The sequence below is a fragment of the Melanostigma gelatinosum genome, assembly GCF_949748355.1.
Source record: "Melanostigma gelatinosum genome assembly, chromosome: 15".
NCBI lineage: Eukaryota > Metazoa > Chordata > Actinopteri > Perciformes > Zoarcidae > Melanostigma > Melanostigma gelatinosum.
The window spans coordinates 10,368,399-10,392,415 of NC_136648.1; the positions used below are offsets into that span (position 1 = coordinate 10,368,399).

Consider the following 24,017-nt stretch of genomic DNA (forward strand, 5'->3'; position numbering starts at 1 on the left):
GATCTCATTTTAAAAGCTTTCATTTATTCCCAGACGTATACAACGTCTACTTTCATTCAGCTTTACGACACACAGACCGCACACTTATGTCCACTGTTTCAATGAGCTGTTTATTAAAAAAAGACTGTACATAAATTTCAATGAACACATATGTACAAACTGAGAGGAGAAGACAAATATTAGTTTCTGTTCCCATGAACATTTAAGTTACTGATTCCCCCCCCCCCCCCCCCCCACCCATGTTTCATCATTAAGAAAACACTCATCAAAGAAAGGCGCCTTGACCTGTGATGCCCTGAAATGCGAGACGTTAAGTGGTAAACATTACAAAGTCATCAGTGGTTGTCTCATGATTTCTCCATGAAAAAAGTACAAATTAATCCGACACAAACAAACAAGTTGAATGCAAAGCTAGAAATACATTAGGTAGAAAAAGTTGTTTTCTCACAAAAGATTACCTCATGATGGAAAAAATACAATCAAGAATGGGATGTAGTGGCAAATCATTCACTGTAATGATGATTAGATACTTTTGTTAGCTGAATGAATACTGTTGATTTGAGCCATTGTCTGTGTGGACACCTGAAAATGTTACCTCTGGATAATAATCCCCTCACAACACATAGGAAGTCTGTATCCATTTCAAAATAAAAGCTTGTGTTCAATGCCCGTTATTCCCAAAGTATGTATGATTGTGTTTATGTGGATAGTTTAAAAAAAACATTGATTCTGGGATAAGCTTCAATGATATTTGACAGCGGGGTTGTTTTTTTTAATTTACTTGAACCAACAATCACTTTTCAAGAGCAGGCATCTTATTTTGCAAAAATAAGTAGTAGAAATTAGAACAGAGGTCTTCATATCGGCACTGTTTTTAAGACCTCGCGATTGCGATTCATTCCTTCACTGCAGTTAGCAGGTCATTCATATGTAGCACAGACTTGTATCTGCGTGTAGATGGACGTAAACACACCGTAAGTAGCAGACAGAATCGAGCTACAGCACATCACTGCCGGGTTGCCTACATTCACTACAAAAAATGCAGAGGTGATTGAAGACGATTACATTCAAATCTGATAAATGTTCATCCTCTGAAAACGAAGCAATGCGACTTTAAACCCCTTGTTCCACTTCTACAGTACTCAGAGCAGTCTTGGCTTGAGGTTGTTTAGCACCGATGTAAAGCACCACACACACTGAAGGAATGGACGAGTGTCAAGCTTTAGGTGACACTTCTGGATAAGCAACTCTCGAGTCAAAATCAAAAGCAGTGAAGGGGAATCGTGAGGTCATCACGGTTGTTGATGACTCACACAATGGAAAAGGACATGAACACATACGGGTTAGTCCTTCCTCTGCTACAGTAGCTGGACAGCGATGATCGAACGTGATATAATGGTGACTGAACATACAAAAATAGATGAAGTTAACATGGCACTGTGAGTGATGAATACAAATGAATATTCAAGTAAAAGATGAACAATTCAATTGAAAACAACATCCGATCTCGGCATCGCCTCCGCTGACGCTGATGGAAAACTCACAGGTGAAACACACCAACTGACAAATGTACTGTACTGGCAGCTTCTCACGTCACAGTTTATAAACAAGAGAACAGAAAGAAGAATCGTCGTCTTTTTTTGTAATGCATTCTATACACTCAGTGGACCCTTTGTTGACAGCAGCCCCACATACACAGAGCATAGTAAATACACAACTCGAGGTTGCTTTTGTTGCCTCTGAAACATCTTGTGATTTGGACATCGACGGCACCAAACATTCAGTCGTGTCCTAATGCACTTGTTGATGTCTGTTTGTCCTTTTCGGGTTGTTGTTGTTGTTTTTTTGTAAGGTATGATGGATGTTTTTGAAAGGAGGGAACGGTCGGTCTGCTGGTCTACAGTGCAAATAAAGGGTAGGAGCTACACTGCCACATGAAATCCTACTAATACTTCACTGTCTGGATCTACTGCGTACTGGAAATACTGGCTGCATATACACTAAACCGCTCAATCTCGATTTACTTGGCATTGTTTGAAATGACTCCGTAATGTCGTAATGTCTTATGCGAGGCAAAATGTGACAGTGAGAAGTTTGAGAAGTGCTGCCGACCCACGCGGGTGTAACAGCGGCAGCAGAAAGGCCTTCGTCTCCTCCCTTTCGTCCACAGTGTAAACTAACAGACCCCAGTCCAAAGCTTCAGCCCCCCCCGTCTTTGTGCGACACATTTTTTGTGTTTTTTTTGGGAGCATGACAAAACCATAAGCCACAAGCCCCCCCCCCAAAAAAAGAAAAGCATTTGAAAAATCCACCATGCCACTTCAATCATGAACTGCAATAACTGGACTGCAAAACATCTGTACATCCTCGCGCTTTTACCGCCGCTCAAAACTTGCAGTGCCATTCTGGGTGTGTTTTTTTGTGTTTAGTCAGCATAGTGCATGATCGACTCGACGTAGTTTCCTGGGAAGAGTCCGGTGACACCGTTAGCGACACCTTCATACCAGCCGTCATCGTTCTTCTTGATTATGTAGATGATGGCTCCCTCCATGAAGGACAGCTCATCCTCCTTGTCCTTGCTGTAGTCATAGATGGCCACAACTGGAGGACAAAATGTAAACGAACATTAAGTTGAGTGTTTTTTTTCAGTCAGAAAGTCAGTTTTGTAGAAGAAAAGTGGAAAGCTGCCACTAACCTTTCTCTAAGTAAACCTTGGGGGCCCAGAGGGGGTCTCCGTCAGCGTAGGGGTCGCTGTAATGGACCACCGCGGCATCCTCTTCCTCATAGTCCACAGGTTGGCGAGGAGGAGGAGGAGGAGAGCGCTCCTCAAACACACCCATGTCCTCTGGGGGAGGCGGAGGAGGCGGGGCGGGGCTGTCTGTTACTGAAGGAGGACAAACAGTGGAGGAGAAGAAAATCATGTGAGACAATAAGCAAGAGGAAAAAGGATAACGTGTTTGCTCTCCCGATCTCATCCGTCACTGCAGCCGATTTCAAAATGCCTCTCTTTCATCGATTCAATTTTTTGTTCTTTTTGCTCGGATGTGTTCTGGGTCCACCACGGCAAAGCAATCTGTAACAGGAATTTGATTCTGTAACTATTTTTTTTGCAACACCGTGAAGAGGGACAACGGGACTTTAAACTTACATACATATTGTTAAATGAATGTTTCCATATTGACAGCCATCATGTAGGCCGACAGAAACCTTTACCAACCCGGTTACTGTGGAGACTTGTGCATCTAAATGTTCACTAGAGGGCAGCTTAGGGTCATTTCTGCTCTTTAGTATGTCATCCTACAGCTTCAACTACCACTACTACTACTACTACTACTACTACTACGTCAGTTATATTTTCTTGTACATTCTATTTGTTTTCAATTTTCAACGGCTATCGCCTACGTTTGTTTTGAACTTACGTTATGTTGTTTTACTTATTGTGCCTAAAAAGGTTGTTTGAGATTTGTTTTAAAGCCTCTCCTATTTATTTTTACGATGACCTCCTCTTCATTCACAAACTTGTAGGACGTGTATTTTAGTTTTGTCCCCTGAGAAATGAGCAGCGGCATTAGAAGCATGCAGCCTGAATATTTCCTGGAGTCCGTTTTGAGTATTTACTCACACAGTCAGTGTGCTTCTGTGTCTGAAGGCTGAAGGTTCATCATCCGCATCTCTGACTGGTTTAATAACTCACACCATGCATTAAGCGTGAGAAAAGCCTGACTTGGTCCTGACACTCTTCCTCCACCGCTGCTGCTGCTTCAGTCTTTTAAACACATTCATGTCCAGAGATGAAAGAAAAACTGAACTTCCTCATCTAAGTAATTCATAAGCCGGCTCTTGAATTAAACAAACTGCAATAACGCACCAGAGAACTGCTTACATACCCTTTTTTCTCCACCGGTCTGACAACTGACTTCTAATCTTTTTAAGCATTAAGAGCTGAAAATGCTTCACAATATAACAAAAGCTGTCTTGCATTTTATAAGTCCAGTCCACCGGCCCTTTAAACACAGCATACGTTACAGTCTAAGCATGCTATGTAGTTGGTGGGGACTATATCTGACTGCATCAATCGTAAATTACAATTTGAAAAGCACGTGTTTCAAGTAATTATATACTAGATCAGCATTTCTTGGCTTATTGTTTGGATATGTTTTCACGGTGGATGACTTGTTAAGACATTACTGAGACCCTCTTTGTCTGTTCAGTCAGGCGGGTGGCTGTCGCTGGTCATACTAACGAGCCTTCTTCTTTTATTTACATATGAATCCCTTGTTTCTGGTGACATGCTGCACTTCCTGTGTGCCTTGGTCTGCTTAGAAGAATAAAAGGAAAATAAAGCTTAATGGCGATAGGTTCACAGTCCTTGATATCAAAATGTTTACCGGTCTAAGACCATAAGTATGTCAATAATCCATTCTTTGTATGACTCATATCCAGCAGTGTAGCAGGCCGGCAGTCTGCATCACCAGACGAACACAGACAGCTGGATCTCTACGCCGCTGCATTTCTCCACACAGGCGGCCGGTGAATCAGGACACGGCATCGGGTCACATTTTCTCTCCTCGGTGGACATGAGGAACGGGGCCCACGCTTTCCTTGATCCATCACCATGGCAACAGACAGTCAGCCCCCCCCCCCCCCCCCCCAGACCCCAAATACAGTGCAAGGGAAGGTGTGCCGAGTGTAGCGAGCCACAGAGAGAGAGTGTGGAAGTGAGGCTGCGTGTGGATGTAGAGTGCGTTTCAGAGCATTGATAAGAGATGTGATGAAAGGTGTCTCTCTATGTATGTTAATGGGACCAATTAATACGACCAATATGACTTAAAATCTTGTATCGAGATAGATTTAACAGATCTGCATTCTATTCTCACTTCATGGACATTCAGTGAAAATTGTGATTTGAGTAAATTTAGCTCGTTAAGAGATTTGTAATGTAGGTCGTTCAGTACATTCAGTTTTGTGTTCAGCCCCACCTACTGTACATACTGTATGTGTGTTTTACGCAACTGTGTGGTAGTGAATGTGTCTCTGAGTACGTGGATGTGAATGTGAAAAGCACAGCCTGTATGTGCACAAGTGAGTGTGTGTGTGTGTGTGTGTGTGTGTGTGTGTGTGTGTGTGTGTGAGAGTGTGTGTGTGTGAGATCTATAATGGGTTTAATTGAACTCACACATGTGAATCTGCTTAAGCTCAGTGCATATGCATGTTTTTAAATGGACTTTCTACTTACTGCTCTCCTGCATTCTGGCAACAAAGCCAGTCAGAGGGATCTGTGGGGTCAGCTGGACCATTGGAGGAGGAGGCGGAGGAGCCACAGACACTGGAGCAGCGACACCCAGAGAGGCAGACAAAGCAGCAGAGAGACAGAGAGGGAGATGGAGGTGATGCACAGGGAGACAGACAATGTCAAGGGAAGAGCAAACAGACATAACACAGGAGATAAAGTCCAAACACAGACTGGAGAAAGAGAGGTGCACTTAAGAAAACAAAAAAAAACCTGCTGAGTGGGCGAAACAGTGCAGAAAGCATTGCTGAGCAACTCATTTACACATTTTCCAATCATGGTTCTTTTGTGTGCTGCGTTTTTCAAGCTAGGCTTAAGGAGGCATTCGTCTCATCTCGGTCTGGAAATCGAACTCATCAGCATCCGATTCACATCAAGAGCACAGAGGCTGTAGCTAGCAACATGTTTCTGCTACGGTGAACGAGCTGCAGAGCACGACACGGACCTAAAGACATGACGGTGGCAATGGCTCGGAGTGATGCCTGCCAAAATAAATTATATCTTCTGACAAGAAAATATGCATATGTCCTGGGTTTCCCCTTGTCTCGCAGCTATTTATGTGTACGCTGCCCTGAAATGCCACCCGCCTGAACAAGAAGCCTTCTCCGGCTGACTGAAGTGATGAAGTCATAACTCAATTACAAACGGTAATGAAATGCTCTGCACAGCAGTGGTGAGGTGGGAAGGTTTCAACATACCCTGACTTCAGTAATTATGGTTCATCATTCATTTTCATTAGCCTCTGGAAGGGCTAGCCCAAGCATATCTTTTAGACCCAGAGGATCGTTTTTTTTTTTTAGCAGTTTCACATAATTATAGATTGTGGAGTCAAAGCGCACGACTGCCAAAAACGGACAGTAAATTACAAGCTTCCTCTCTTCTTTATACATTCTGCATGAGTGAGTTTCATCATGTCAGATAAGTCTATTCCTACGCACCAACCATCTCGTAAAGCAGACCATCTACAAACATACATTAATGATGACATTTTATTAGTTACCTGAGTTCTGTGGGTAGGCAGGACCCCCGTTGATGTGGGGCTGCTGGGAAGAGAGGGAGGGTGCGCGGCGGTAGGTGCCGGTGGCCGACACCATGGAGGCCGAGGAGGTGGTGGAAGAGTTGTGACGGGAGATCTGGCGGGAGATGGTGCCGAACTGGGACATGGGTATGGGACCCAAGCCGGGGCCCTGGGGCACCGAGGCAGAGGATGTCACCACTGCAGGACAGGAGAGAGAAGACACGAGTGTGAAGTGTTAAAAACCTCAGCTTGATAAGTCACGTTTACTGCCAACGTTATCAGGAGTTTTCGCTGTAGTATGCATTCATTTTCAGTATATTTCCATGCAGAATGTGAGAAAAAATAGGTTGCTGCTGCTATGATAAAAACATTTAAATTCAGTTTACTTACACTCAATAAATAAATGAAAATAAACATAAAAAATAGCACAATAAAAACATTTTCCAGCAAAACTCTCATCTTGTTCTTAACCACTTTAATACTTGTTGCCCCCTGTCCTAATGTGCTTCCTGCAAGATGCAAACATCTGCATGAAAAGTACTTTCTTCAGTGTATATTTAATGTATGTTTGAGAAAAACCTGATCATAAGACAATACCTTAACAATAATCGGTATACCTGCAATGTTTATGTTTAGTTAAGGCCTGAATAAATCTGGTTAATTTTTCTCTGATTTACAGAAATGTTTTCCATATTAAGTGAGATTATATGAATGTAACTTTAATTTTGTAAGACATTTTTTTGTATTGATCATAACATTATCTTGTATACCCTTCTGTTTGTCCTGATACATGTCCATCTGAGGACAAGAACAGACCAATGAGCGCCAAAGAGGACAAACACCGCCTACAAATACAATATTACTGTAACCAGCAGTGAGTCCTCACTGTGTACATCTGTGATGGGCAGTTAGGGTACGGCTGCTGAGACTCACCTTGGCCCATACTGGGAGGGGAGGGGGTGGGAACTGCCAGTGGAATACCGCCTCCACTGCCTCCGCTGTTCTCCCTGCTGCCGCTCCCACCACTGCTGCCACTGCAGACGGAGTTAGAAAGAGTCGTTATGGCGATCATTAGAGGATGTGTGCGTGTGACAAACTTAAATTACATGACAAGAGTTTTGACATCCCATCATTACTCTCTCACATGTCACTTTGTCATAACAACATCATCGTCGCTGTGGCAACATATTCACAGTTCTGCGAATGCGCCGTCTGGCACATTCGCACATGAATACTGGGCACAGATTTCGGGAGCACACAGTCACATTTGCAGTTACACAGTGTATGAAAAAAACAACACGAGAGCCAGGGCTTGTTTGGAAGGCATAAAGAACCACGATCAAATCTGTAAAGCTCAGACTGAATGAGTGATTACACTTCGCCTTTAGATGCAGGAATGTTGTATAAATTGCTATTGCTTTGAATTTGAAATATTTGTGTCGTTATCATGAGCAAGAAATAGAGATAAAAGTTGAATGCCATGCTGGACTCTAAGCTGTAATAGCTTTAGTTAGCTGCTGATATTAAAACAGACAATATTTTAATTGGAAGTCTTGACTGACACTGTGCTGTTGTGGATAAATGGGTATAATGGATGGACGTATTGGTGCTCCAGCCACACGGGTCTGTACTGATAACAATGACTAGGATGGCCAAAGTAAAAACAAGAAAAACACAAGCTAAGACTATAAAGTCATCAAGCGAGCACAGCGATAAACTGAGCCGTTGAAGATCAAAAGATACACAGGTGTTTTCACTTCCGATTGATTACGTGTCCTCTCAGGATTAAGTGTGGATTTCAATCAACTAAACACACACAGCGTTGAGGAGAGGTCTAATTAGCTTTTATCTGAAGCACCTGTGGGAGTGAAGGAACAAACACAGACATGTTGACATACCACAGTAGGAAACGCACGGTTATAGAGCATCAAATAAATGATGGCTGAATAACATCAAGCTGTCATAGCAGGGTTAACAAAGGTGTCATTAATAGGATTAATTATGGCCCTGTTACGGCCTGGTATTGTGTATGCTGGCTCACACTAAATACAATGGGACCATCATTATCTTTTTATCGATTGCACCTGTGTTTACCCTGCTATGTCAAGTCAAAATGGCTGCTGTGAAAGGGGCCTTTTGTGCATGCTGACTCACTGTCATACCGGGTCAGTTAAGTAGAACAGAGACATTGGTTTATTGTTATTGCAGCTTTGCAGCACTGCATTCGCTCCCGGGATTACCTGTGTGTCCTGGGCCTCTGGTTGAGCGAGGCTGTGCGTGCGGGGCTCTGCTGGCTGCCCAGTCGGGCCGGGCTCGTCATGTAGTCGTTGGGCACCACCGGAGGCTTCACCGGCTCCAGGGTCTTGTAGGGAGTGTTACGCCTGGGTACAGATAAACACAGCCAAAGTGGACGCAGTTACTTCCCAGCGTTTTAATGAAGTGAGAGGAGCTACTTTGGGCTTTTACAGACATTGTTTATGGAACATCGGGTGGGTCCTGGTTTTTATGGCAACCACTGTGTAATGTGGGAATAGTCTCAAACTGACAGTATTAACAGATAAATGGTGTAATGGTCCAGAGTGCCCATACCGCAAATGTATTTCTTTCTGTTTGTGCAAGAATACATATATTTTAAAACTACTACCACGGCTGTATGTTCTTACCCCAGGGTGCCACGACCAGCCATGGGGGGGCTTGGGGGTTTCTGTGAGGGTGGGGTGGTCCTGGAAAGTGTCCCTCCTCTTCCTGCTGCATTGTTCCCATGTTGCTAGAGGAGCAAAGAGAAGTTAAAACATTATTTTTGTATAATCTGAGGAGCTGACACCAGTGTTTCACCTGCCAATGAATATTTAGGCTGAGGAGGAGTCACTTAAATCTATAAGAACTAAGCCAAACTTGAATTTTGTTCCTATGATTAATTTTTTGGAGAAACACTGGCACAAAGGCTTTTTTTTGTGTCCATATAAAGACATGAAGAGAGACACGAAGGGGCAAAGGGAACAGAAGGCAGCACTATGTAGGTGACTGGCTGCCTCTGTGGATGTCTCTCTGTAAATGGATGAGGATATAACAGGAGATAGGAACATGTGTTACGGGTAATTACTGTAAATATCAAATGTAATATTTCATATCTCCTGTTACCATGTTTTTGCATTTACTGTAACATACGTATAGAGTTGAAGCTAAAGTATATTCATGGTAGAATTTCACACCAGGTTTATACTCACAACAGTTAAGTTGAAAAAGGTAAACTACGTGAATTAAAGTGAATCAATGGTGAACAGGAAACAAGAGACACAGTCGGTGCAATGACGCTGCTTTGTAGCATCGTAATAAATCAGCTATTTCATGGAATCATTTTTGTTCAGTGAAAACTTAATTCCAGGTTATCAAAATCTAAAATTCATGGACATGTTTTTTACAAATGAAAGAAAAATAAGAGGAAGACATCCATCTCTTACCTTGGCCTTAAGCCACTGAGAGCAAGCAGGCAAAAAGGAAGACAGAAAAGAAGATATGCTCATCGGTTAATGGTTAAAGTGAGTTTAGTTTGAAAGCAAGTGGGATATTTAAGCAGTATGCAGGAACCCCATGTATTCATAATTAACACTGTACATATTTAAAACGGTATATCACATTTAAGAAGAGCATCACGAATAATATAAACGACGGTCGAGAAATCTAGAATCGAATGAAACATTTTGCCCCGAGACTCACGTGGTTTGAACTGACCAGCTGGCCGAATGAACACATACTGAAAACATGATGTTTGAGTCGAGGGTCTCTTCCTTTCTAATGTGTGATGTTTACGTCAGTTGCCAGTATGTGTGAATGTGTGCGTATGTGTGTGTGTGAAAAGCTTGGGGAAATATAGCAGCTTTTCAAGCTACCAACGTCAACACACTGGGTAAAGATGAATTACAGCAATCAGTGTTCATTATTTTCCTCTGGTGATTTAATAATACTGAATTATACATTTCTAATGTCAATACAAGCCAAATTGCCGTTGTCTTAAATGACGTAATCTAATATTATTTAATGCAACATTAACAGGTTCTAGCACATTTAGGGCTGAAGCTGGTGATGCTTTTTTAATTATTATTTCATCTGTTTAGTTTAAAAAATGTCCGAAATTTAGTCAAAGTTTGCTCATTTCCCTGAGCCCGAAATCACCAGAATTATTGTTCTATGAAGTCAGTCACCTGCCTGCTAGAAACCCACCAAACAACCCAAATTAGGTTTCACTCAACGAAGAGGAAGAAATAACTTCCTTTTGTACTGACAAAAAAAAGGAGCAGAAAAAGGTGAATCCACCACTGACACAAAGTGAAACTACTCACCAACCCTGTGTGTGTGTGTGTGTGTGTCAGCATTTAGACTTGTGTTATGGACCGTAATCAGAATGAGAATCACTTAAATCGCTAGACAATAATGAGCAGTGCCTGAGCTACATGACATTTTAAGTGTTGCAAGAAGGAGAAACCCGGGCAGTAAAGCACAACACACAACAAGGTCAGAAATAACAGCCGTGAGATGTTCCAACTGTAATGTGGTCGAAGACGATGTCACCCTGGTAACTGGCAGTGGTGCCAGTAAAGGCTGTTAAGGTGGAGGGGTGAGCACAGTCATCCGTAAATGTGTGAACGGGGTCTTTCCATGCGCGAGTCGGACTTTCCATCTATCCATGGGTGACTTCCTCTAGTTATGTGGAGGAAAATCAGAGCGGTGATGATCCCGGTCCACCACTACGAGGAGGAAATAGGCTGTAACCATGGAGTAATAATAAGCTGCCATTTCCCCCACGAAGTATGAACTCACCATTAACAAGAAACTCTCTATCCGTCTGTCTCTGTGGGATGCAGTAGTGAGTGTGAAATGATATCAATCCCTCTGAATTATTCACAAACATGCGAGAGAGAGAGAGAGAGAGAGACAGACAGACAGACAGACAGACAGTGTTCTGCAAGAAAAATGTGGAATGGGATATTATGCATTTCTGAACAAAAATGCAGCCACACAAACTCACAAACACACACACACACACACACTCTCTCACACTCACACACACACACACACACACACACACACACACACACACACACACACACACACACACACACACACACACACACACACACACACACACACACACACACACACACACACACACACACACACACACACAGAAATGGACTAGTAGCCAGGGAGTCTTCAACCTTTTTCTTCCAGCATAAAATTGTTTATCTAACCATCATCTAAACATCTAAACTTGACGAAATCAAAAGGTCCTCCCCAAATGTAGACTCCTGAAATGAGTGACTCTACACACGTCTGGGTAATGTAGTTTTAGTGGTGGCAGCTTAAACTGTTTTCTTCTCTACACAGGTATAACTGAAAAGGGGGAGAAAGAAAGCTTGTTCCAGCATCTGCACTGAGTGATTTCTGCAGAGATCCATCATCCGCAGCATCCATGAATGATGCTTCATTTGCATAGCGGGCCAATGCCAAATCTGTGTCAGCGTGAGCCAGCACGCAGGAGGGAACACTGGCTTTTTCAATTGGAATCAGCGGATCTTTGAAACATCCGCAGACAGCCGCTATCTCAACAGAGACAGACAGGGGGAGAGAGGGATGAACTCAAACAAGCTGCGGAAATGTGGGACACCAGCAATCAATGCCCATAACTCTGTGTGTGTATACAAACTCACACAAGCAAAAACACACACAACGTCACATAAAAGAGGAGAAGAAGAAGAGGGGCGACGGCAAGATGGATCATGGGGAGAGAGAGAATGAAAAATTGAAGAAGGAGCCGGAAGAGGGATGAAAGAATATTTTCCCACAGTTCAATAGAGGATGTGATGGCGTGCAGCACTTGGCCAACACGTCTCTTCTACTCACACTAGGATGACGTTAACGGGCGTGAACGAAACCTTTGACAAACACAGATTTTCTTTTCAGCCGCAGTCAGCTCCCCACTTCCCACATCATTCTGTCTGATACATTTCTAGGTGTGTCCGGACTTAATTAACTGAAAGGCCAGCGTATTGATCGGCTTGCAGTGTGAGTGGAGGAGAGACAGTCAAGCTTGTTCACATGAAAGTGGAAAGTGTGAACTCAACTAAGTATGTGCTTTCCTGTCGAGCGAAAATTGATTATCCCTGGAAATCAGGATGCTACAACAAAGTAAGGGCTTTGGGATTTAGCTGCAACACTGGTTGTGGTGAAGCGAGAACAGTGTGGAAGTGTACAGAAACCAGGGTCCTCTTAATGCGAGTAAATGAGGTGTGAGGAATGTATTTTTGACAAAATGACCAATATCTGTCTTACTTTGACGCCGTGTCCCACGTCATCCAGCAGCGTGTAGTCGATGGGCTTTCGGATGTAGCGCACCGGCCGCTCCATGTTGCCGGGCGCGATGATCTTGTGCGTGCGTGCGGTGTTCTTGTTGGTGGTCAGGATGCCGATCTCTCGACGGGCCACCTTCTCCTTGTGGATGTCCACCGTCTGCAGGAGGTGAGAAACGAAGGCGGACATGAGTGGTGGGGTACAACAGACTTTGAGGGTTTACTCTTCATGTTTCAAATGCTCGAAATGATACAAACGTATTGCATGTGTTTTAGACGGGTTATGATAACAGGCATGTATGATTTATACGTTCCCCCTGTTTTGTAGAGAGAGAGAGATTTGATCATATTTCACTAAAAGGCCTCCCTGTGCCTGTTGCACTTATTTGCTTTTAATGCAAACCCAATACTTCCTCTGTCTGTTTCACATTAAAAGCCTTCCAGGAGCTCCGGGGCAGAATCACCTCACCGGTGAGATTTTATTGTAAAATATATATATTTTTTATATATTTCTGAACCCGTCCTAAAATGACTGCGACAGGAAGAACATGGCCCTGTTTGAAATAAGAACACCTGACGGGAATCGCTCCCATCTTTTTATTTCAGCACATTTATTATCAAAACATATATCATTTGTGTATTTATATTTTTTGAGACCCAGTCAATACTCGAGTGTTTTATATGAGAACAATTGCTGCTTCCTGCTACACTTAGTTGTTTCATACCTTGATTGAGTCCACCGTTGTGTGACATCGGTTATCAACAGAGAGAAACTAAATGAACGTGTGTGTGTGTGTGTAAAAAAGAAGATTATCAAAGTAATGATAGTTTAGAAATCCAGCCAGTTTATCATTGTTAAATCCTCCGACCTCCCACTGCTTGGACACACACACTCTCGGTCTATCCTCTGAACTCCTCCTGACCCACTGTACTCCGTTGGCCCGTTTGACGAAGCTCTCCTCCAACCTCGCGCAACTGACAATACCAGCGACCTCCGTTTCTTCCGCGATTACGGTCGTTATCGCTCGCAGCAGCCGTTCACTGCAGGCCTTGAGACTCTTCAATTTATGAATGACAGATGAAACTTGAATGATTGAGGGATTAAAGGAGGGGAGGGGGAAGAATATGAGGTCACGCTTGGGAGAAAAGCGCTGACGAGTGTTTTAAAGGACACACATGAATCCATGAACGTTGTTAATCATACTCTACATGTAGTGCACCTGGCCCTGCATCTGAGCACTGATTGTCAAGGAGACTAATTTGATATTAAACTAAAACATAAACACAAGTGTGTGTTCACGTAGGTATATGTGAGGGCATGTTTTGGAAGTAGATGTTTGGTTATTATGTGTGTGTGTGTGTGTGTGAGAGAGAGAGAGTCCCAAACAGCAACAAGGTCACTCATCAATCACCGCTCAGCCACCGCCTCTCTCTGGGGAGATGAAGAATCCAACTGAGAGATTGAAAGTCCGATAGTTGTCGTGAATTTGACCCACGGCCGCCGCTCTCTCTCTCTCTGACACGAAGTCTGTGTGCTGCATACGAGGTATATATATATAGACGACATGCTAGGCTCTTTTTTTTATGAGAGGAAACCGAGGCGACACGCCCAGCTTCGGCTGGGAAGTAACAAAAAAAAAGAAGACACGCCTATTTCCTGCCAGCGACAGGCGAGTAGAGGTGGAGCGCAGATTAGAGAAAGCGAGAACAAAACTCCGAAGGGCGCAGAGATAAAATACTGTGAAGTGAAACTAGGAGCTGATTCTGTTGGGCTGTCATGATCAAAAAGAAATGGAAGAAGAAAGTAAAGTGGGGATGGGACAGACGCTGAGAACATTTTCAGTTTCTACATTCAAAATGGACACTTTCACCAAACTGTCACAACCCATCTTGTGTCTGTACTGTAATAACATTACAGTACAGACACAGTTGAAGCAGATCTGCAGCTGATGACTGGACTCTGTGTTTCCTCTCCACATGCATTACTGAACACAAAGTTAGGCCATCTTCATGACACATAGTAACTGTCACCTACTCCTTGATGACGGACCTCTGTGCTCTCTCGATCTAATTGTCTTTTGTAACATCTTTACTCCATTAAACATCTGGCTGTCTGCTCAACCACTGCAGTGTGTTTCTGTGAGCAGATGGCACCGCAGTAACTTCCACTACTGGCTCTATATCTGTACTTTAGCAAAAAGGATCGGTCTCTGCAGTGCAGTTGAAACAACTTGTACATGTTTTGTGTACTCTTGCTGAAGCGTTGTTGGCTCGAGGAAAATACGATGCAGTCTGTATTGAACCTACGAGGCGTGTCGGTGGGTTCATGCATGCAGAAATTTTGGAAGCACAAAAAAATAAACACCTGGCACAACCGAGCAAGATAAGAATGTAATTTCTTGGAAGCATCGCCACTAGAATAGTGAATGAAAGCCCCGGGGACGCAGTCGTATGAGAGGCAGCTCAGAGTAAATGAACGTTCCTCTACCTGTGAGAGATCTCTACATTGAGACACTTTCAAGGACAGGAAGCGTGATATGATAGTACCTTTCATATACCTTTTAGGAAATAAATAAATTACTTTAATGAAGGCTGTATCAGGTTAGCTTTACCGGTTCTGCAGCTGTAGTGCATATTGGCTTCACTGGTACTCTCATAAGACATGGAGCCATTGTTAATGTTATTAGTTCCACCTGTGCTTTAACTGCTTTAGTCATCAAAATGACTGCTGTGGAAAAAGAAGTATTTTAAACAGGATGGATAGACCGGGGCTGATGTGAGTCTCTCCCTTGGTTGACTCAGTACCGACTGTAGTTAAGTGACTATAAACTGGCTGAAGCGTTTCTGTCCAGTGTGGTTACACGTCCCTGTAGAGCTGTTGTACCCGAGGCAGAAGTATCAGCCGAGCAGCTCAAAGAACGATAAAAAAGACTTTGGTTGTTGTTCATTAGACTTCGCCCGACTGTACTTCATCCTGCTACCTGTGGAGTAAAGCGGAAGCTCAACATGCTAACCAGGCGAGAGAGGCTGGCGTCAGGATTTCACTTCATCCCCGACAGCACACAGGGGGGGGGGGGGGGGGCATTCACTGGCTGACTGGCAGGGTGGCCGGGTGAGAGAGGGGGGGGAGAGAGAGAGAGAGGACTGCTGATGAAGCAAGAGGGACTGAAGAGGGGCTGTGGAGGTTTGGCAGCTCCAGCGTGATCCACGGCCCCGCCATGTCTGTCCGTCTTTCTAAAGTGTGACTGTGTCCCCGTCACCATAGCACAGGATAATACCAGCAGCTTTCTACTCCAAGAGGTTTAAGCTTCATAAGACAATCCTCAAGACTGGACTACTGTAACGGTGTGTTTACAGGTCTCTGTAAAAAGTCTGTCAGAAAGCTGCAGCTGATTCAGAACGCTGCAGCTCGAGTCCTCACTAAGACCAGGAGGGTGGACCACATCACTCCAGTTCTGATGTCTTTGCACTGGCTTCCTGTCCAACAAAGAATTGACTTTAAAATCCTGCTGTTGGTTTACAAAGCACTGAATGGTTTAGGGCCAAAATACATCTCTGATCTGCTGCTACCTTACGAACCATCCCGACCCCTCAGGTCGTCTGGGACCGGTCTACTTCCTGTTCCCAGAGTCAGAACTAAACATGGAGAAGCAGCGTTCAGTTTTTCTGCTCCACATATCTGGAACAAAGTCCCAGAAAGCTGCAGGTCTGCTGAGACCCTCAGCTCATTTAAATCAAGATTGAAGACTTTTCTGTTTGCTGCTGCCTTTAATTGAACCACATTCAATTCATATATTAATCAATTTCCTGCATTTCACTACTGTATTTTATTTCTTACACTGTTCTTAATTGCTGTTAAATCTCCTTTTCTTTTGCCTTATGTTTTGATGCTTGTAATGGTTTTAAAAGGACTGCACAATATATCGCCATTCCCTCCGGGGCCGAGTTCGTGCAAGGCGTACACTATAAAACGCAGATCGGCAGAGATCTTTTCCAGACGTGGTTTGTGTGCGAGTAATTGCAGAATTGCGGCAGTGTATGGTTGATTGCGTGCAGCGTAATGTCTCAGGGAGACATCGATTATTGTTTCAATGTATGTTTTAAATCTCCTTTACTTTTGCCTTTATGCTTTTAATGGTTTCATGTGAAGCACTTTGAATTACCTTGTTGTTGAAATGTGCTATACAAATAAACTTGCCTTGCCTCAAAAAAACACACCTTGATCCACCAATGTCCCTCATTACGGATGGAAATCATTTGTAAATATAAACCGTTCTTCTGTTTGAGGTGAAAGATGGAGGTGAGTGTCTCGTGTGGAAATGTAGATTCACTAAAGTGTAATTATAGGTAAAAAAAAAAAAAAAGGCTTCGCTCTCCTTGCAGATATGTAAATAAAGGCCCCTGGACATTATGCGTTTTACATGAATGCAATAGGGTCGGAGTGTCTTCCAGCACTGTGGTGTGTACCTGACCTGGGAGATGTGGTTGATGGAGGACTCCATGCGTCGCAGTTGTGAGGCCTGGATGTCCAGCAGCTGCAGCACATTGTTAGCTAAGGCGTTGATCTGGTAGGCCACGCTGGCCAGAGACTGGGTGGTGTAGGCCTTGGTCTCCTCCAGGGCCTTCTTCTTGTCTTGAGCCTGGCAGAAAGAGGAAAAAGAAGGAAAGCGAGGAAGCGAAAACACATGTCAGTGGAAGGATGTGTGTGGGCGGGAGGAAATAGAGAAGTTGGCAGAGGGAAGTAAGGTTTTATAAGCTCCAAAAAAAAGCCCTGTCAAGATCTGAAGGGAAGTGAAACAAGAGTTCATAATTCTCAGAGGGAATGACTTTGTGGACGCAAAGCAGCCTGGAACGATAATTGTCGAATAACCCAGATGGACAACGTGGGACAGGTGCATGGTGGGAGTTGAGCTAAGGGAGCGGGAATGCCAAGACGTTGTTCCTGGGATCCCAAATATCCAACCGGCTGCGCAAACCATCTGTTTGTGGAAGCCTTTAAATAGCAAAGGGACTGAATGGACATATTTATAGTTTGGAAACGAAACGGGGGAAATGCAGCCACACGGAGAACCCGTCCAACAGGGGGACTGCCAGTCTTTTGCAGGAAACTGGAAGCAGGATTACAACAAGCAACTACTGTCACTATAACTGATCCTTTTCATTTTATTTTTTCATGAATAAATACCTCAATTAGTGTATAAAATGACTACCACATGCTAAACTAACTTGTTTCACCAAAAGCCCAAAAACAACAACAATTTCAGTACTTCAGTGCATGATTTACTTACTATGTTTATTACTCTCATATCTCTGCATTAAGTATGTTGCCAGAGGCCAGAAATCAATAAGCGTAGCTTAGCATAACAACTGGAAGAAGGGGGAAAACGGCTAGCTTGACTTTCTCTAAAAAAAATAAGAACTAAGCCTACGTAACGGCATCCCTAATGCTCACTTAAGAACATATTGCACAAAAACAGAAATGTAACACCCAGTTGTGGTTTCACAGGAAGTTAAGTGTTGAAACACTCTAGCTGTTTCCTATATTTATGCTAAGCTGAGCCAATCATCTGGTGGCTCTGGTTTCACAGATGAACATACAGATATGAGCGAGTGACATCAACCTCACATCCAACTCAAAAGCCAACAAGTGTGTCTCCAAACTATTGCTTTAAAAACACTTAAACCCACGAGCTTGATCTCTTGCTGTATGCTTGAACTGATCAGTCACTGTGATTCTTTTTATTATTTAGAATCCCATGAATGCAGTGACTCAAAGACATTGGCCCAGATGTCTGGTGGTACTAACAGGTCAGCTGATCTCTGAAGAGGAAACAATACCGGCTTACTCAGCATTATCACAGAGACCGGAACAGGTCCTCATACCTGAGTTTCCGAGGACACGTACAGACACCTCGCATTTTACTATTCTCAAGAGCCCCGTGAAAATGAAATACAAAAAATAATAGATAACATTAGCCACCCACCGTTATATTTAACAAAGTGCAACGCTCGCATGAGAAGGAGTGAGCTGGGATTTAAACTACTAACGGAATCAAATTCATTTTTAAAAGTCTGAAAATATCCTGAATAGAAAACCCTTCATAATAATTGCCTAAATCTTTGTTATGCACATTATGATTCTCTCTTTCTCTGAGGGCTCCACTTGGAATGTCTTTTGTGTTAAGCACCAGACTCAACCTTAACAATGCATAGTACTGACAGTGCCATATCCTACCGAACACCAGGCCTGACACTGGAATATCCTGAAGCTTATGAGTCATGAATGAAACGGCAGTGAGTCAGAGAGGTCTCATGTGAGCTGACGGGGGGGATTTTAGCCGGCTCAACATCAGGGAAATATTAAGCAGAATGAGTTTCCATCTTACACCCCCTTTCTTCACACGTGCTCGTGGAGAGGACAAAACTATTTATCTTTATCGTGGAGAAAAAAACTGAAACGGATACCTTCGAAAATGATGAAAGTACTGTTCAATAATGTTAGGACCCATTTACGTAGAAATAGCAGCAAAGGATCATCCGAAAACAGCACTTTTCAATGTGAACACCGATATCATCCAAAGAGTTGCTATTTTAGTGTACAAATGCTTGAAGAAAGGTACCAACACAGCGGAGTTCTGCTTTCATCAGCAATCATTTTGTAGGTGACATCTTTTCACTGCTCATCTAAAAATGAAACTCTTTCAGAATAAGAGTGGATTTACGCATCAGAGCATATCGCTGCCAGTGTGGTATTCTGAGAAATGATGGTATTCTGCATTTATAAAATGTTAAATTTAGAGCTGCGTTACAGAAACATATTGCACGTCTAATAGTACCGCTCACAGCCGGAGCATACGCTGTAATGATCTGCACAGCTTACTGCTAATTCCCTGGTGTGTTTGTCAAGTGGATTCAGATGCAAGATTGTAGGTAATGATTTTAATATCCCCGAAGAAATCACTATTCCGTGAGAAGCGGCGTACATGCATCTTCATATATGTATAGATATAGAAGCATCATCACACCGTAGAGTTTATGAACACAAGGGTCAAGCTATCAAGCTGGTGTTCCTGACAAGATGTAGCCGGTGAAATCATTGTTTCATGTCCACACGATCATCCAAAATTACTGAAATGTAAAACATCCATAAGTGAACATGTATGAATCAATATGTCAGCCACAGAAGTTTGACATTCCCTCTCAAACTGAATTGTCCCTGTGAGACCTTAAATTACTTAACAACACAACCTTTGAGCTTAATGTCCACATTCTCGGGTAGCTTTCTGCATAATGATCTTGGGGCGAGCACACTCCAACACAGAGCGGTGTATGTGGAGTGTAACCTACTGATGGCAAGCAAGGGAAAGCGAATCCGACGCGTTATTACGGCAAACTGTGGGCTTTTCTCAGCAACACAGTCCAGATTCCCCCCGTGCTGGAGCACAGTGGGGTTTCTGGTGTGTGCCGGTCTGTCAGCAGACGCTGCCGTTCATACCAGACCATTGAACCTATAGTGACGGTCTGCGGTGTGAGCTCACCCGCTCACGTATATCACACATTGAATTTATACATTCTCACTGTGGCAAAGCAGCAGCGTGATGAGAGTTTAGTGTGAGAAAACTCTTCAGGCTAGAAATCCCAACAATTGTTTTAATATTCTACACACATTGGATCACTGTGATTATGTCTGAGGGAGACCATCCAACATACACACAACTGATATACTAACTGATTTGTTTTGTAGCTCGTAATATTGACTCTCTTCAAAACTTCCAATTCAATTAGTAGAACAATAAGTCAAACTTGTATGGTCCCTACAGGTTTGTCCCCAGTTTGGGAGCCACTGCTTCTGATTAATACTTGTTCCTGACTGACACTGATTGAACATTCAGTCTGTATATGCAAAAAGCAGCAGACACACCTATCAGTAACCTGCACCATGCATTTGATTACAAGCAAATGATCCAGGGACATGGTCTGCAGCCATGTTTTCAGCACTTTCAGCATCATGAGTAGCTTATCTACACATCTTGAGCAGTCAATGACTTGTGTTTTTCCCCCAAGTCTTTAAGGACTTGACCCACATAATGATATATCCACTAATAAGCAAGCCAACAGTTGAGAGATGCTTGGCTCCTGTGTTAATGACTAACATCTCTATAGTAGGGGCTTTACTCAATATGCTACACTTATACTGAGTTTAAAGTGACTAAGCGTACCTTAATAACGTCTACAAAATATTAGGAGGCACTTACAGCTCTGCTAATGTCACATTTATTTCTTGGCACAAGTACAATGGCTCTTTATATATTTAAGTCGTTTATAACACTGTTATGACGCCTTTTTAGGGGTTCATGTCACGTGAAACAATGATAATTAACGCTAACGTCTACATGTGTGTATGTATATATATATATATATATATATATATATAAATAAAATATATTGTGTCACAGGTACCTATCAGAGAATGCAGTCAGTGACAAAACCACTCGGTCATAACAACGACACACCCTCTGTAAGCCCCCCAGCAGCTTCCAACACGTCGAGTAGCCTTCAAACAAGCGAGAAACCGCGAGAAAATACCAAATTACAGCCATGAATGATTACACCGGGAGAAGAAGAAGGAGGCCACTACGTGCAGCTAGCGGTTTTGAGGATCCCTTTCGTTCCGACCAACGTTTCCTGTCCCTGTGGTTTCACTACACTTCTAACGTTACCATACAAGCACCGCAGACTCGACGGAGATCGCTGGCAAAATGTTACCGAATTTAATGGCCGTTTTAGGCGTCTCTTACCTGAACATAATTGTTTTCACAGTATTCCGCAACCTTGGACAGGTTCTGGTAGCTTTCTACAAGAGCTCTTTTACCGGCAGGGATTTCCTCCTCTAATAGCATTTGTAGCTCTGCCATCTTACATCCCTTTGCATTTCTCTCTCCTCTCTGTGCTTTTCTCTTTTTGTGTGTGTGTGTGTGTGTCAGTGAGGCGAGGCGGTGATGCTGTGGTGTGTAGCTGAGAGAGGGGCTCCCCCGCCTGGCATTGTGGGGCCGCGAGCCTCCGGTTCACAATCGCCCTATGACTAATGGCAGCCACGTTATAAACGGTGGCCCGTGATTGGCTGAGAGGCCGAGGGAGAAGAGCAGTGGACCAATCAAATGTCACTGTGATGACGTACAAGTCTATCAGTAAATAATTCAGTTAAAAACAATAACAGCAATGATTATTTTAATAAACAATTTGGTTTTCTAGTAGTTTTATAAAATAATAAATTAGCATTATTATAAAATAACACGTCTAATATTAAAAATGTATTTTAGGTTAAATAACACATATTATGTAAAACATTTCTTCCACCCTTTTTATGTTTTATTCACCACAAAAATACACAAACATAAATTGAATATACAGCCTTAAACCATTATTGGTAATGGTAGTATAAAGGTATGAAGGTCGTATCAAGGTATGGGCTGTATAAATACGTTTCTTAAAAATATACATACAATATTTATGTTTATTTATACCACCTTTTTAGGCTGGCGTTTGAGTAAAAACCCATGTCCTAGACCTGCTCTTAAAATATGTTTAAATTTTTTTATTATTTTTATTATTTATTTTTCTATGTGTATGTAATTTATTGACCCCAGGGTGACATTGTGTTTTTTATGCTTTTAAACTTCTGCTCTGTTAAGCACTTTGTGATGTTATGTCTGTGAAAAGCGCTCTAAAAATAAATTTCATTCATTCATTCATTCATTCAATATAAAACGTGTGCTATGAATTTGACACCATATAAATGCAGAGAATTCAATGTGTGTCTCTGTGAGAAAATGCAGTTGGAATACCAAAACCAAGAATCGAGGGTGCATATGCCGACTTCGACCCCGTCCAACATCGGCTGTGGGGCTCGGTTTATTTGTCTGACAATTTCTCAAGTGAGAGCACGTCAAGGCCGACAATTGAAGGGGCTTGTCCCGTCTGTGCGTTCTATTTTCGGGGAGATATGGACCCAGTTAAACCCGTGCAACCCGGAAATTGGGTCCGTTGTACTCCGAGACCCGCGAACGTTAAGTTGTAAAATACGAATAAAATAACCATCCAAAAATGAAGTTGTGATAGCAGAACCACCATGAAGATGTGGACTACCAGAAGCACCGAAAGAAATGAGTGAAACTTGTAAAATAATTCGAAAAATAGCGCTATGAAAATCGAGAACCACGACCCTCAAACGTCGGAGTATCGAGGGTGCACACGCCGACTTTGACCCCGTCCAACATCGGCTGTGGGGCTCGGTTTATTTGTCTGACAATTTCTCCAGTGAGAGCACGTCAAGGCGGATAATTCGGCGTGGTGGTCTCGTCTGTGTGTTCTATTTCCGGGGAGATATGGCCCCGCAAATCCCCGAAATTCTGGCCCTTTGCCGACCTCGTGAGGCCGAACGCATCTCCGATCAACCTATACCTGCGTGTAGAGGGCGATGAGACCTACAATTCAGTGTCACGGGCGAGGCTGTGCGTGCTTGTTTCGCGGAGATAGCGCGTGTGGGAATACCAGATCCACAAAAACAAAACAAAAAGAATAAAAAGTCAGTGTCGCCACGGAGGGGGAATCGGGGGAATGGGCGAAGCGCTGACGGGTTCAGCGCTTCGCCACTCCCCCGATTTTGGTAATTTTCATAGGTGGTCAAAATCGGGGGAATGGGCGAAGCGCTGACGGGTTCAGCGCTTCGCCCCTCCCCCGATTTTGGCAATTTTGGGTCAAAATCGGGGGAATGGGCGAAGCGCTGACGGGTTCAGCGCTTCGCCCCTCCCCCGATTTTGGCCATTTTCATAGATTGTCACCAAGCCACCTTGCGCACGATTACAGAAACTCAGTTTTCAGAAAAGAGCTAACCAGCGAAAATTTTCGAGAGGTTGAGCCGAAAACTGGTAGAACTGGTGCGGACCAGGGGAATCCGACTGTTTAATTAAAAACACCAATGGCGCCCAGGGTGATTGAACAGTCGGCTGGATCGTACCTCCACGTGGTGGTCCGTGGGCAACATCGTTAAAGATGGCGAACACGATCCGTAAGTACCCCAAACGGCCGGAGCCAAGAGAGGAACTTGGACTTCGTGATAGTTTGATAGTTTGATAGTTTGATAGTTTGATAGTATGGTGTTGGTCGTGGAGACTTACCTGATGGTGAGTGCATGACCAGGTAACCTGGTCCATCAGGTAAGTCTCCTAAACCATAGGTGGGCGTACTGGTCACGGGCGAGAAGTGCGGAAGCGGAAGTGCGGAAGCGCGGATGGGCCCCGGGGCTTGTGCCTCGGCCAGGATACTGACCATGTGACGCACTGTGGCTAGCACAGTCACCTAA

At 43.4% G+C, this 24,017-nt stretch overlaps 1 protein-coding gene across 3 annotated transcripts; it reads right to left on the bottom strand.

The window, feature by feature from the left end:
- Positions 1-279: 279 nt before the first annotated feature.
- Positions 280-21,582, bottom strand: LOC306789298 (abl interactor 1-like; the record flags this gene model as incomplete). 3 transcript variants are annotated; one of them, XM_079285180.1, is made up of 11 exons in its annotated part: positions 280-2,601; positions 2,696-2,884; positions 5,237-5,326; positions 6,291-6,506; positions 7,242-7,342; positions 8,549-8,689; positions 8,972-9,075; positions 9,770-9,784; positions 12,639-12,815; positions 17,128-17,295; positions 21,454-21,582. In XM_079285180.1, the coding sequence occupies 11 exons, from the start codon at positions 21,568-21,570 to the stop codon at positions 2,426-2,428; spliced, it is 1,494 nt and encodes a 497-aa protein (XP_079141306.1). In that variant the 3' UTR covers positions 280-2,425. The 3 variants fall into 3 exon arrangements, with proteins under 3 accessions (XP_079141306.1, XP_079141307.1, XP_079141305.1); XM_079285181.1 differs by lacking the exon at positions 9,770-9,784; XM_079285179.1 differs by lacking the exon at positions 5,237-5,326 and having other exon boundaries at positions 21,454-21,570.
- Between the last annotated feature and the right edge of the window lie 2,435 nt (positions 21,583-24,017).